Source organism: Macaca nemestrina, chromosome 14, assembly GCF_043159975.1.
Source record: "Macaca nemestrina isolate mMacNem1 chromosome 14, mMacNem.hap1, whole genome shotgun sequence".
In the NCBI taxonomy this organism is placed as follows: domain Eukaryota; kingdom Metazoa; phylum Chordata; class Mammalia; order Primates; family Cercopithecidae; genus Macaca; species Macaca nemestrina.
This window is the reverse complement of record NC_092138.1, coordinates 107,046,396-107,061,544: the sequence shown is the minus strand read 5'-3', so window position 1 is coordinate 107,061,544 and position 15,149 is coordinate 107,046,396. Positions and strand designations below refer to the sequence as shown.

Below are 15,149 nucleotides of genomic sequence, written 5' to 3'. Positions count from 1 at the left end.
GATGCAGCGAGGAGGTTTTTCAAAAATTTTAATTATTATTTTTTATGCATTTTAAGGGTGATATTGCCTTGCCGATTCAAATTTAGGACAGTCATTCCCACCCCCTCACCCCACGAGATAGACGAATACAGCACTATATAGAACAAGTATTTACTGTGGTGAAGAGTCTCTGACACTGTCATATTTAAAAATGTATTTTTTCTCATAGCTTACGCACATCTGAAACCAGCTATCTGAATGAGGCTTTTTCCTTCTATTCTGCAATCAGACAGAGATCATATTATTCTCAAGTCAATAAAGAAGACAGGTATGTATCTGCTATGTTTTTAGAAAGATGAGGATAAAACACTCAGTCTTTAGTCTGCATGGAAATTGTGCGGAAAAGCTTACATTTGTTTATAACTTGCACTCATTTACCAGACTTTATTGAGTGCCTACTATGTAGTAGACCTTCAAAAGCATAGAGAGGTATATGTTACCTAAGCAATAAACATCAAAGATGTTATAACAGATGTCACAATACCAAAAGAGGGTTGGGTTATTGTTGTACAAGGGATTGACTTCACACAGATTTAATACAAAAGAAATGACTCCAAAACAAGGCTTAGCTAATAACATTTATTCTTTAGCCTGTGTAATCTTAATTCATGTCTCTTCAAAAGCCTGGTGACAACTGTCATGTAGGACCAGGGAATAGCCTGCTAACATTGTTTGAATTTTCTCTGTCTCTCTTTTTTTTTTGAGATGGAGTCTCGCTGTGTCGCCCAGGCTGGAGTACAGTGGTGCGATCTCAACTCACTGCAACCTCCATTTCCACCTCCTGGGTTCAAGCAATTATCCTGCCTCAGCATCCCAAGTAGCTGGGATTACAGGCTTGTGCCACCACCCCCGGCTAATTTTTTTGTATTTTTTACTAGAGATGGGGTTTCACCGCATTGGCCAGGCTGGTCTCGAACTCTTGACCTCACGTGATCCACCCACCTTAGCCTTGCAAAGTGCTGGGATTACAGGCATGAGCCACCATACCCAGCCTGGATTTTGATTTTGTTAATTCCAGATGAGTATGAAATTGTGGAAGAAGTCAGAGATCTTCTGGAGAATCTTTCTTGCTAGCATTCTGGGAATTGTTGGATGAGAAAGTTCAGGCACAGAAGGTCTGAATATTCTCTCTACCCCAGCAACAGAACTCACAGTTTTTATATGGTGAAAAGATTATATTCTCTTAGCAATAGAAGAAAACAGTTTTGACATGTTTTTCTCGAGAACACTTTGTGGTTAACTGTTGTAAGCTTTCCAACTAAACAGTGACATTTTGGGGAAAGCCCCACTCTTGTAAATCTCTTTAATTTCCTTGCATGTCTTGTTCAGACTTGTCTAGGGGCGTTTGCATGGCACATGTAAGGGGTGCAGATGCTGGAGTGTACATTTTTCATATCTTTTTGTCATCCCCTTACATCAGAAGTTCCATCAATTACTTTTCCCTTAGGTTTTCCTATAGTTTGCTTTACATATTTTCAATACAGATATATTTCCTCCAATCCTAATTTTAAAAAAATTATTGCTATGCTATTTGTCTTAATTCTTGGTGAGATAAATTATATCTTAAAAAATGCAAAAGAGCTGTGTAACATTTTATCAGCGTTAAAAATACATATAAGCAGAGAACTATTTTAAGTAATAGCAAAACACCTTGTATAATTTACTTTTCTGCATTTTCTAATTTGACAAAAGGGAAATTGGCTTTAATCTTCATATCCAACAGTTTGATTTCTTGCCATGATTTTGTGCCTTAATAACAAACATCCAATTTGAATTGTTTCCCTGTGCAGTTTCCTAGATCAGGGCATATTATTTAGAAGTAGGATTATTTGGAATCGGGATGACAAAAACTCGCTTTGTGCCAGTAAATTAGAATCAAAGGACAATCTGGTGTGCAAATCCCTGACCTCGCTGTGTGTGGTTAGGAGGGTCTTTGTTCAGTTGGTAGGTTGTTTCTTAGTTCACACAGGGTAAGAGTGCCAGTCAAGATTGCAATCAGCAACAGCTGCTAAAATCAAGAGCCAGGAGAGAAAACCAAGTAAGGAAGTATTCCACAATTTCACAGTTCATTTAAAAGGCAAAAATCTTCACTCCTCAAAAGGAACAAGTTCTCTCTGCACTGTCTCAGCAGCTAAGGATTATGTTGAGACCAGGAGGAATAAGTAGTTTGTTCCAGCAATCTCAAGGTTAGTGTCTGTCACTGAGCATAGACCACTCCCAGAACATCTCGTTCTATGGGTCCATCGTACTTAGGAGAGGAGATATTACCATACAGCCACTCCTCCTAGGAGCTGCACACCCCAATTCTGTTGTAAATGGCCAAAGCTGAACCTGGTTGGATATGGAGAAGGTGAAGATTCTGAATACCCAGGAGGTTGTGGGAGATGTTACAGTGAGCCACCTGGAAGAACAGAGTTTCCTAGGCAAATATGTAGTTAAAGAGTCAGGGTCTTGTAAGTAGTGAGCCTAGCAGGTTGGACAAGGCTGGAATTCTGGAGTCCAGAAGTTTGATAAGAGCTTAAAAAAAAGGCCGAGTGCAGTGGCTCACACCTATAATACCAGCACTTTGGGAGGCCAAGGCAGGTGGATTATGAGGTTAGGAGATCGAGACCATCCTGGCTAACATGGTGAAACCCCCTCTCTACTAAAAATACAAAAAATTAGCCAGGCGTGGTGGCACGCATCTGTTGTCCCAGGTACTCGGGAGGCTGAGGCACAAGAATCGCTTGAACCCGGGAGGCGGAGGTTGCAGTGAGCCAAGATGGCGCCACTGCACTTCGGCCTGGGTGACAGAGTGAGACTCCATCTCAAAAAAAAAAAGCTTCATAAAAAGCCTTCAATTTTACATTCATATTTCCCACTGGAAAAAACTTAATACTGTCACCACTTATGTTGACGTTGACAACATGTCAACATGTCATTTATTGTTCCGAAGAAACATAGAGTAAGTAAAGTTTGCTTGTTATTATTTTAAGAAAAATAATTTTAAAGAATATAAGGAGAATGTCTAACTTCAGAAGAGGTGGAGGGGGAAGTGAATAATAAAATTATGGTTATTACAATGGAAGGCAGGAAAGGAAAATAAACTCCGGTTATGTTGATGTCAACATAAATGGTGACAGTATTAAGTTTTTTTCAGTGGGAAATATGAATGTAAAATTGAAGACTTTGGGCCGGGCGCGGTGGCTCAAGCCTGTAATCCCAGCACTTTGGGAGGCCGAGAGGGGTGGATCACGAGGTCAGGAGATCGAGACCATCCTGGCTAACACAGTGAAACCCCGTCTCTACTAAAAATACAAGAAAATTAGCCGGGCGAGGTGGCGGGCGCCTGTAGTCCCAGCTACTCAGGAGGCTGAGGCAGGAGAATGGCGTGAACCCGGGGGGGCGGAGCTTGCAGTGAGCCGAGATCGCGCTACTGCACTCCAGCCTGGGGCACAGAGCAAGACTCCGTCTCAAAAAAAAAAAAAAAAAAAATTGAAGACTTTGGCACTTCGTAATGGTGCTGATGATAAAGAGGGCTTGATGTGGACCCTTCCAGTGAGTCACATTCTTTTTTCTGCAGTTTGATATGGAGTTAGTTGGTAGGCTAGGGGTTGTGGTTCAGGTTATCGGGCTTGATTGAGGTGGCCTGTGATGTATGAGTGGACAGCACTGACGCATTTCATCTGTGCTTTGCTGCAGTTCATCACAGTGGCTTCCGAAATAGAAAGCACCCACCCACTTCTGTATGCTTATTGAATATAAGGATCAGCTAACTATGGCCTGTTTGCATGCCAAATTGGGCCCGTGGCCTGTTTTTGTACTGTGTGGCAGTTTAGAATTTTTTTTTTTTACATTTTCAAAGGGTTGTAAAAAGGGAAAAGATGAATATGCTACAGGCACCAAATGTGGCCTGCAAAGCTTAAAATATTTACCATCTGGCCCTTTGTAGAAAGTTTGCTGGTTGTATAATCCATTATATAGATTCATAGAACCTATTTTTTAATAAAAAAAAAAAAGTAACAGAATTAAGTCATTCAAATTTCAAGTTTGAATTGACATCATCCCTCTACTAATTTTCTTTGTTTTGAATTCCACTTTCGACAATGTGATAGGCTAGATAACCTGAAATACTAAACACTTAGAAATGCTGGATAAAATAGGACAATCATCCTTTTAAATGGAAAACCTAGCCGTCAAGAGAGTAAGGAAGTCCCTAGTTCATTTTCCCATTGCTGTGGTGACCTTGGAGGCTGGGGCGATTGGTTTGGGTGACATAAAAGAGCAAGGAAGAAGAAAATTGAAACTAGAAGGGGAAGGTATGATATACAAGAAGGATTGGTGAGAAAAAATTATCCCCTTGTATTCCAAAACATCGATTTGATGGGGCAGTAATCATCATAACAATGGCTGATGGACATTATTAAAATAAAATGGAGCCAAATCTGGATAACAATAATATGAAAGAAGAAAGGGGATAATTAAACCATTCTAATAAGATCCAATTATTGTTCAGAAGAAACATAAAGTTTACTTGTTGATATTTTAAGGAAACTATAATTAGAATGTATAACTTCAGAAGAGGTAGAGGGAAAAGTGAGTAACAAAATGATCCTGACAATGAAAGGCAGGAAGGAAAATAAACTCCAAAAAGTATAAGTAGCGCAAAATAATAAAATAGAAACAAATCCAAATCAAAGTAAGTAAAAGTGATCTAGACTTCCTGGTTAAAAGACAGAGATTATCAGTATGCCTCTTAGAAAAACCCAGTAATATACTGTTGTTAAGAGATTTCTTCAAGGCCAAGAGTGGTGGCTCACACCTGTTTTCCCAACACTTTGGGTGACTAAGATGGGAGGATCGCTTGAGGCCAGGAGTTCAAGACCAGCCTGGAAAACATAGCAAGACCCAGTTTCTACAAAAAAAAAAAAAAAAAAAAAAAAAAAATTAGCCAGGCGTGGTGGCACATGCCTGTAATCCTAGTTACTCAGGAGGCTGAGGTGAGAGGATTGCTTGAGCCCAGGAGTCTCAGGCTGCAGTAGTTTATGATGGTGCCACTGCACTTCAGCCTGGGAAAAAGGGCAAGGCTCTATCTCTTTTAAATAAATGAATAAATAAATCCTTTAAAGATGGAAAGTAGACAGAGAAAGATAATGAGACAGCTACTAAGGGGAAGAAACGTGTACGTGTATATGCATTTCTTATGTGTATACTGTGTGTATATTTAAAGGAAGAAAGTATTATTGAGAATAGAGGTTTACTCTGTAATTATGAAAGCAACAATTCAGGAAAATATAAAAATCATAAACTTATATTTACCTAATAACATAGTATTATAATAAAGCAAAGTGTTTTTTTAAAGTGGGGAAATTAATAAGTGATTTAATATACATGGGAATTTTTGATATATTTAATAATTCATATATCAAGAAGACAAGAATTACAAGATTTGAGTAACAATTAAGTTTGTCCCAGTGTACCTAAAATTGTGTGCAACAGTAACTGTATATATGTTATTTTCAAACTTATATGAAAATTTGTGAAATTAACTGATACTTGCCACAACACAAGTTTAATGCAAGGTTCAATAAAGTGTATGTGGTCTAACCATGGTACGATTTCATTAAAAACAAAAATAAAACATAATTTTAAAAAATCAATAGCTGCATGTGCAGCCCAGCTACTTAGAAGGCTGAGGCAAGAGGATTCCTTGAACCCAGGAGTTCAAGTCCAGTCTGAGCAACATAGCAAGACTCCATCTCTTAAACAACAACAACAACAAAAGTTTGTCAATCAGTAGACACATTTCTAAGTAACTCATGGGTCAAAAGAATTTTTTAAAAATTTTATTATGGAAAATGTTGAACATATACAAAAAATATACTGTTGTAAGGCTATCATATTTGTGATGTAGGATATGGAAAGCAGGAGGAAATGTCAGGTTTGAACTGATAATTGGTAAGTGTAAAGTGTTATGTGTGAACAGATTAAATATATTGTAAGGGGCATTTGATAAGTTAAAGGATCCATATTGTTACTCCTAGCAATCACTTAAAGAACAATAACAAAGAAGTAGTATAACTAGGAAGCCAGTAGATGATATAAAATGGAACACTAAAAAATATTTGATTAACCAAAGAGAAAGCAAAACAGGAACAACGGAGGAACACAGCAAGAGAAGGAGCAAATAGGAAACAAACAGCAAAGTGGTAGATATAAACCTAGCCAAAGCAATAATGACGTTAAATGTAATCGGTCTAAATACATCAAGTAAAAGGCACAGAGATAGTCAAAGTGGACAGATAATCAGGACCTAAGTATATATTGCCCACAAAACATGTGAATTTAAATTAAGACACAGATAATTGAAAGAAGAATGAAAAAAGATATACAAACAATAAGCATGAAAAAGCTGGCTGGCTTATACTAATGGCAGAAAAATGAGATTTTAAGACAAAGAATGTTCTTCCTGGAATCCTTTTCACCTCATATTTTCCTGCCTGTAGTCCTCCACGCTTCCTTGTATTCTTAACTTAAATATTTATTACTTTCTTTAGGAAGCCTTTTTTCACCTGCGATCTAGTCCTGTGGGCACAAATAGCATTCTATATTTCTCCTATCATTATATTATTCCATTGTGTTTTAAGCATTTATCTCTCTCCTGTATATTTTAAGTTCTTTTCTGTCTGTAAGATCTTTGAAGAAGGGAATATCTCTAGTTTTTTACAATTGTACTTTTAGCAATTAACGTAGTACCTGATGCACCTAAGTTCTCAATACTTGTTGAATGAATGAATATATGAGTAAACAACTTAATAAATCAGTAAGAAATATGTTAAAAAGACTATATGGGTTATATGTGGAAATGTTTATAATTGTGCAAAAAAGGATGGAAAGAGTTTTAAAAGCCATTGGAAAATTTAAAAAATCAAAAAGCATTCTTTTTTAATCTAATAAGTAATTTTTCATTTATCTTCCATAGACCTGAATTAGTAGTTAAGAAGTTACGATATTATGCAAGATTTATAGTAGTTTGTCTTCTTCTCAACAAAATGGATGTTGTAAAGGATCTGGTAAAGGTAAATGTACTTTAAAATAGTTCAAATTCTAATCTCTAATTGTATATGGATGATCTTTTTTTAAAAAAACAGATTTTAGGTTAAAATAATTTTGATATATCAAAATAATTACAACATTCAAAGTATAGTAACTTCTGACAAGGGTAATGATAAAAATTTTCCAAATCTTCTCATGTTCCAAATACACTAATCTGAGATAATTATCTTGATTCCTTGCTTTTGTCCTTTCTGCATGTTTTACATTTCAAAGCCCATCAATGGATGGCTGGAAATGCAAACAAACAAAAAACTTACTTTAAGGGAAAAAATTGAAATATTATGTCAAGAAAAAGTACATAATGCTTTACAAAGGTATTGGGAATGATTTTCATTTTCCCACCACTTTACAGTGCATGAGGTCTCTCCTTCGTTAACTCAGGTGATAAACAGTTAACTCTCTTCAGATCCACTTAATACCTGTAATCATTGCATATGAAATTCTGGTTGCACTCTGTACTCAGTAGTTTCAATGGCATACTTAATTTTGTATCAAATATAACATGCCAATTGGTTTTTTGGGTTTTGTGGGGTTTTTTTTTTTTTTTTTTTGGGACAAGGTCTCACTGTCACCCAGCTGGAGTACAGTGACATGATCTTGTCTCACTGCAACCTCTGCCTCCCGGGCTCAAGCAATCCTCCCACCTTAGTCTCCTGAGTAGCTGGAATCATAGGCTCAAGCCACCACTCTTAGCTAATTTTTGTGTTTTTTGTAGAGACAGGGTTTCACCATGTTGCCCAGACTGGTCTTAAACTCATGAGTTCAAGCAATCCGCCAGCCTTGGCCTCCCGAAGTGTTGGGATTACAGGCGTGAGCCACTGTGCCCAGCTCAACATGCCAGTTTTGACAAGGCCACCAGAAGTAGCTCTCCATACTTCTTTTCTACCTTCCTTTTACCCAGTTATCATTAAAAATATTTCCAAAAACTGTATAATATAAATCCAAATAAAGTCAGGAAGTATTTTTAGAAATATATAATTTTTTGTAGTGGTAGGATCTCACTATGTTGCCTAGGCTGGTCTGGAAATCCTGGTCTCAAATGGTCCTCCCACCTCGACCTCCCAAAGGGCTGGGATTACAGGTGTGAGACACTGTATCCAGCCTCATTTTTTTTTAATGTTAAAATTTTTGCATTTCTCTTTTCTGATTTTTTCATTAATGAATTCATTGCTGATGTAGTACTGATAGAAAATAGATCTCTGTAAAGACTTTATTTGATGGGTATTATTATGAAGTTTGTGACTTTCAAAGAAAATTTGTTTAGTTTTCATCTTTGTTTTTGGTTATAATCAGGACTGTGTATTGATAATAATCAAATTTTGTAAGTATGTCGATTTCTGTCAGGAATATGGTTCTATATGGCTGTGTATTTTTATGGGTTTTTTAATAACCTTTTTTGTAATATTTTTAAAATCAGGAATTGTCAGATGAAATTGAAGATTATACTCACCGATTTAATACTGAAGATCAAGTGGAATGGAACTTGGTGCTTCAAGAAGTAGCAGCTTTCATTGAGGTCAGTTTTTGATAAGAAAAATCATAATTATTGATAAATAATGACCATGTAGTTTATGTTTTTATTGTGTCTATATGTCAAGAAAAAAGAATCACTTACTATATTGATATTTAGTCTTGGCCATTCTTACTGCTTTTTTCTTTAGGCGGACCCTGTAATGGTATTAAATGATGATAATACCATCGTTATCACATCAAATCGCCTTGCTGAAACAGGAGCCCCATTGCTGGAACAGGGCATGATTGTGGGACAGTTGTCTCTGGCTGATGCACTCATTATTGGTAATTGTAATAACCAGGTAAAGAATTGTGAAGGAATTATGCTTAAAATTCACTGTGAAAAATAGTGCTATTGATGATCACAGAATTATTTTCTTGTAAATATCCCAACATCCTCTTATGAAGAAATTGCTGACTAAATTATGCTGTGTGCATATATGGAATATATTACAGATATTTAAATACCTTAGAATTTTTAATAACATAGGAAGATATTCATGATACAGTAAATGAAAATAAACTTGCCATGGAAGCAGAATTATTTCATATATGTTAGAATGTCTATATATATGCACATAGGAAAAAGACTAGGAAGAAATTTTACAAATATCTAAGTTTTATCTCCGAATAACCAAATTATAGGGATTTTTATTTTATTTTTTACAACACTCTAAAGTTTCCAAAGTTTCCGGCCTGGCACAGTAGTAGCTCACACCTGTAATCCCAGCACTTTGAGAATCCCAGGTGGTTGGATCACTTGAGGTCAGGAGTTCGATACCAGCCTGGCCAACAATGGCAAAACCCCATCTCTACTACAGAATGCAAAAATTAGCCAGCCATGGTGGCATGCACCTGTAATTCCAGCTACTCGGGAGGCTGAGGCAAGAGAATCACTTGAACCCAGGAGGCGGAGGTTGCAGTGAGCCAAGATCACGCCACTGTACTCCAACCTGGGCAACAGAACGAGACTGTCTCAAAAAATAATAATAATAATAAAGTTTCCAAAATGCATATGTACTACTTTCCAGTCGAGCTAAAAGGGGCGAGGAGTTGGTGTTTTTTGTTTTTTTGTGGGATTTTTTTGAGATGGAGTCTTGCTTTGTCACCCAGGTGGGAGTGCAGTGGCATGATCTTGGCTCACTGCAAACCTCCATCTCCCAGGTTCAAGCGATTCTCCTGCCTCAGCCTCCCAAGTAGCTGGGATTACAGGCACATACCGCCACACCTGGCTAATTTTTGTATTTTTAGTAGATACAGGGTATCATGTTGCCTAGGCTGGTCTTGAACTCATGACCTCAAGTGATCCTCCTGCCTCAGCCTCCCAAAGTGTTGGGATTACAGGTGTGAGCCACTGCACCTGGCCAGGAGTTGTTTTTGCGTAAATTTGTCAAAAGTGAATTTCAAATGTTTTTTCTTGACAGAATAGCCCCATGATGATGAGATTTAATGTACTAGAAATGAAATTTACTGGAAATTATACCAGTAAATACATTTTTCTAGATGTGTTTTTTACACAAGTTTAGTTTTGGATCCTATCCTAGCAGCTATCAATCATTTTTGTTATTGTTAAATTTTTCTGGTATTTCTCCATTTTTGGCTTTTATGACCATTATTTTGCAAATATCTACAACATTTTTGAAATTATAGTATGAATATACTAAATGGAAAAATTTTGAAACATGTTTATGGTTTGTATAGTTATATTATCTGAAGGCTCGGTATTTTTCTCACTTTTAATTCAAAGAAAATTTTTCTAATCAGAAAAATATAAATTAAAACCAAATAAGATAGCACTGACCCAGATGATTAAAAACAAAAGAGACCGAGAAACTGATAATAGCGTATCCTGGCAACTAGTACAAGAACTGAATATTTCATACTTTGTAGAAATAGAAATCGATAGATTTACTTTAGAAAAATGGCAGGCATTATCTAGTACAGCTGCATATATGCACACTCTATGACCAAGCATTTCCAGTATTTTCTTATTGATCCGTAAGAGTTCCTAATATATTTTACATGAAAGTCCTTTGTCAGATTTATGTATTGAACTATCTTCTCCTACTCTTGTCTTGCCTTTTATTCTCTTCTAGTATCTCCTCTCTCTTTCTCTCCTTTTTTTTTAACGTCTGTTAAAATATTTATTAGTGTCTACTTCATGCCAGACCCCCCTGTTCCAGACACTGAGATTCCAGTGAACAGAAGTCCTTAATTTTAATGTAGTCTAATTTATAATTTTTTTCCTTTCTGGTATGAGCTTTTTTGTGTCCTATTTTGAGAAATCATTGCTTACCTTACCTCTCATATTTAGATCTATGATCTCTTTGGGATTTATTTTAGTGTGAAGTATGGGCCAGATTTTCTTTCTGGATTTCTGGTAGACCTAGCACCATTTACTAAGAAGACCGTCTTTTCCCTACCACACTGTAGTGTCATTTTTATCATAAATCTGATGTTCAAATATATTTGACTCTGATTCTGTTCCTTTGGTCTGTATGTCTATTATGCTGATACTTCTGACTTCATTATTATGGCATTTTAATAGGCCTCGATATATTGTAGTAAATGAAATATTTATTTTTTCTAATTTTTTCTCTTTCATTGATTCTGATTCTTTTTTTTTTTTTTTTTTTTTGAGACGGTGTCTCGCTCTGTTGCCCAGGCTGGAGTGCAGTGGCCGGCTCTCAGCTCACTGCAAGCTCTGCCTCCTGGGTTCACGCCATTCTCCTGCCGCAGCCTCCGGAGTAGCTGGGACTACAGGCGTCCGCCACCATGCCTGGCTAATTTTTTGTATTTTTTTAGTAGAGACGGGGTTTCACCGTGTTAGCCAGGATGGTCTCGATCGCCTGACCTCGTGATCCGCCCGTCTCAGCCTCCCACAGTGCTGGGATTACAGGCTTGAGCCACTGCGCCCGGCCTCTGATTCTTATTTTTATTTCCTTCTTCCTATTTTGAATTTAATTTGCTTAGATAACTGACTTTAGTTAGTTAGTTAGTTAGTTAGTTAGTTAGTTAGTTAGTTACTGAGACAGAGTCTTGCTCTGTCTCCTAGGCTGGAGTGCAGTGGTGCAATCTCAGCTCACTGCAACCTCCGCTTCCTGGGTTCAAGCGATTCTTCTGCCTCAGCCTCCCTAGTAGCTGGGACTACAGGTGCATGCCATCACGCCCAGCTAATTTTTTGTATTTTTAGTAGAGACAGGGTTTCACCGTGTTAACCGGAATGGTCTCAATCTCCTGACCTCGTGATCTGCCCACCTCGGCCTCCCAAAGTGCTGGGATTAGAGGCGTGAGCCACCTCTCCTGGCCAACTGACTTTATTTTCATTTTTGAGACAGAGTCTTACTCTGTCCGTGAGGCTGGAGTGCAGTAGTGTGATCTTGGCTCACTGCCACCTTTGGCTCCCGAATTCAAGTGATTCTCCTGCCTTAGCCTCCCAAGTAGCTGGGATTACAGGCATGTGCCACCACAGTGACCCAGCTAATTTTTGTATTTTTAGTAGATACGGGGTTTCGCCATGTTGGCCAGGCTGGTCTTGAACTCCTGGCCTCAGGTGATCTGCCCCCGACTTGGCCTCCCAAAGTGTCGGGATTATAGGTGTGAGCCACTATGCCCTTTTTCCTCTTCTAGTATAAAAATCCTGGGCTGGGTGTGGTGACTCATGCCTTTGCGCATGGTGGCTCATGCACTTTGGGAGACAAAGGGGGGCGGATCGCCTGAGGGTCAGGAGTTCTAGACCAGCCTGGCCAACATGGCAAAATCTCATCTCTACTAAAAATACAAATATTAGTCGGGCATGGTGGCATGCACCTATAATTCCAGCTACTTGAGAGGCTGAGGCAGGAGAATTGCTTGGACCTGGGCGGCAGAGGTCACAGTGAGCCAAGATTACGCCACTGCACTGCAGCCTGGGCAACAGAAGAAGACTCCATCTCTAAATAAATAAATAAAATAAAAATACAAAGCTGTAAAATTCTCTTTCAGCATTACTTGAATTTTATTCTACATATTTTGATATTTCGTGTTTTTTTCCAATCCTGCTCCTTCTATAATATTTTATATTTTTTATTTTCTTTCAGTTGAATGTATTTTCTAATTTCTTTTTTAACTCTTACCGACAGTATATTGCACATCTCCAACTTGAGTTTGATAATTTTTTTTTTCAGTACTTTGAAGATTTAATTTCTTTATCTTTTTCTCTCATTTCTGTTGACAAATTGCCTGTTAGATTTATTGGTTACATATTATATTCCACTAAAGGAAATGTTTCATTCCTCTGTGTGTTTTTAAGATATTCTCACTTTCTTTGATTCTTTGCAGTTTTACTGTGCTGTATTCAGGTGCAGTTTTATTTATTTATCCTGCTTGAGGTTCACAGAGTTTCTTGAATCTATGGGTTTGTCTTTCATCTGTTTTGAAATATGGTTATTATGTCTCTGAATATTGTTTCCCTTCTATTCTTTCTCTCCTCCACTTCTAGGACTCAGTTACATGTTTGTAGACCGTTTCACAGTGCTATATGTGTCTGTTATATTCTTTTCTGTATTTTTCATCATTTTTTCCTCTCTAGGTTTTAGTTAGGCTGTTTTCTGTTGACTTCTTTTTCATTTCACTAACCTTGTCTTCTGACATGTTTAATCTGCTATTTAACCTTATATTAAGTTTCATATTTCACATATTGTCTTAGTTCTGGATTTTTCCATTTGATTGTTGCTTTATAGATTAATTTTTTTTTCCATAGCCTGGGCTGCGTGATGAAACCCCATTTCTACAAAAAATACAAGTATCAGGCCAGGCAGTGGCTCATGCCTGTAATCCCATTACTTTAGGAGACGAGGCGGGTGAATCACTTGAGGTTAGGAGTTCGAGACCAGCCTGACCAACATGGTGAAACCCCATCTCTACTAAAAATACAAAAATTAGCCAGGCTAATTAATGAGTGGTGGCTCATGCTTGTGATCCCAGCTAGTTGGGAGACTGAGGCAGGAGGATCGCTTGAACCCTGGAGGCAGAGATTGCAGTGAGACAAATTCATGCCACTGTGCTCCAGCCTGGGTGACAGAGTGAGAGTCTATCTCAAAAAGAAAAACCTAAAAAATAAACCTTAGTTGGGTGTCGGGCGTGTGCCTCTAGTCCCAACTCTGGGAGACTGAGATGGAAGAATCACTTGGGCCTAGGAGGTCAAGGCTGCAGTGAGCCATGATTGTGCCACACACTTCAGTCTGGGTGACAGAAGCAGACCCTGTCTTTTTTTTTTTTTTTTGAGACGGAGTCTTGCTCTGCCGCCCAGGCTGGAGTGCAGTGGCCGGATCTCAGCTCACTGCAAGCTCCACCTGCTGGGTTTACGCCATTCTCCTGCCTCAGCCTCCCAAGTAGCTGGGACTACAGGCGCCCGCCTTGTCACCCGGCTAGTTTTTGTATTTTTTAGTAGAGATGGGGTTTCACTGTATTAGCCAGGATGGTCTCGATCTCCTGACCTCGTGATCCGCCCGTCTCGGCCTCCCAAAGTGCTGAATTACAGGCTTGAGCCACCACGCCCGGCCAACCCTGTCTTAAAAAATTTTTTTTTTCTTTTTAGAGACAGTATCTGGCTCTGTCATGCAGGTGGGAGTACAGTGGCACCGTCAGGGCTCACTGTAGCCTTGAACTCCCAGGCTGAAGTGATCTTTCCGCCTCAGCCTTCCAAAAATGTTTGTTTTATAGAGATGGTGTGTTGCTGTGTTGCTAAGACTGGTCTCAAACTGGTCTCAAGCAATCCTCCTGCCCTGGCCTCTCAAATGTTGGGATTATAGGCTTGAACCACTGCCCCTGGCCCTTTTTTATTTTTTAGTAGATTTTAATTCTCTGGCAGAATTCCCTATGTCTTCATTTCTGTTCTACCATGTCTATTTTGTTGATCACACTTAGTATGTTATTTTAAAGTCCTTTTCTGCTAACTACACTCTCTAGTTATACTAACTATAACTGTGTTGGTCTGTTCTATTGCTTGTTTCTCACTTTTAAAATTATCATATTAATATATATAGTTATTATATATCTGATAATTTGCTTGCATACTACTTATAATTAAATCCCCCAGCATTATCTTTCTTTCTTTTCTTTTCTTTTTTTTTTTTTGAGACAGGTTCTTGCTCTGTCGCCCTGGCTGGGATGCAGTGGCATGATCTTGGCTCACTGCAACTTCTGTCTCCCTGGTTCAATTGATTCTCCCACCACAACCACACCAGTAGCCAGGACTACAGGCGCACCCTACACGCCCAGCTAATTTTTGTATTTGTTGGTAGAGATGGGGTTTCTCCTTGTTAGCCAGGCTGGTCTCGATACTCCTGACCTCAGGTGATTCACCCACCTCAATCTCCCAAAGTGCTCGGATTACAGGCCCTAGCCAGCACGCCTGGCCTGTTTTTACATTTCATTTATTGTATTTCTTATTTTTAAAAGTATAGGCTGGGTGTGGTGGCTCACACCTGTAATCCCAGCACTTTGGGAGGCTGAGGTGGGTG

At 38.4% G+C, this 15,149-nt stretch overlaps 1 protein-coding gene across 8 annotated transcripts in view; it reads left to right on the top strand.

The window, feature by feature from the left end:
- LOC105464087 (suppressor of cancer cell invasion) overlaps positions 1 to 15,149 on the top strand; it is a 199,955-nt gene that overhangs the window by 122,173 nt on the left and 62,633 nt on the right. For all 8 annotated transcript variants that reach the window (XR_011612866.1, XR_011612865.1, XR_011612864.1 and 5 more), the window contains 4 exons: positions 209 to 307; positions 7,001 to 7,097; positions 8,552 to 8,650; positions 8,796 to 8,948. Coding sequence is in view for 4 of the 8 variants with exons in the window: in XM_071078326.1 (XP_070934427.1) it covers positions 209 to 307; positions 7,001 to 7,097; positions 8,552 to 8,650; positions 8,796 to 8,948 (448 nt within the window). In the remaining 4 variants the exon portion in view is untranslated. The remainder of the gene's footprint in view (positions 1 to 208; positions 308 to 7,000; positions 7,098 to 8,551; positions 8,651 to 8,795; positions 8,949 to 15,149) is intronic.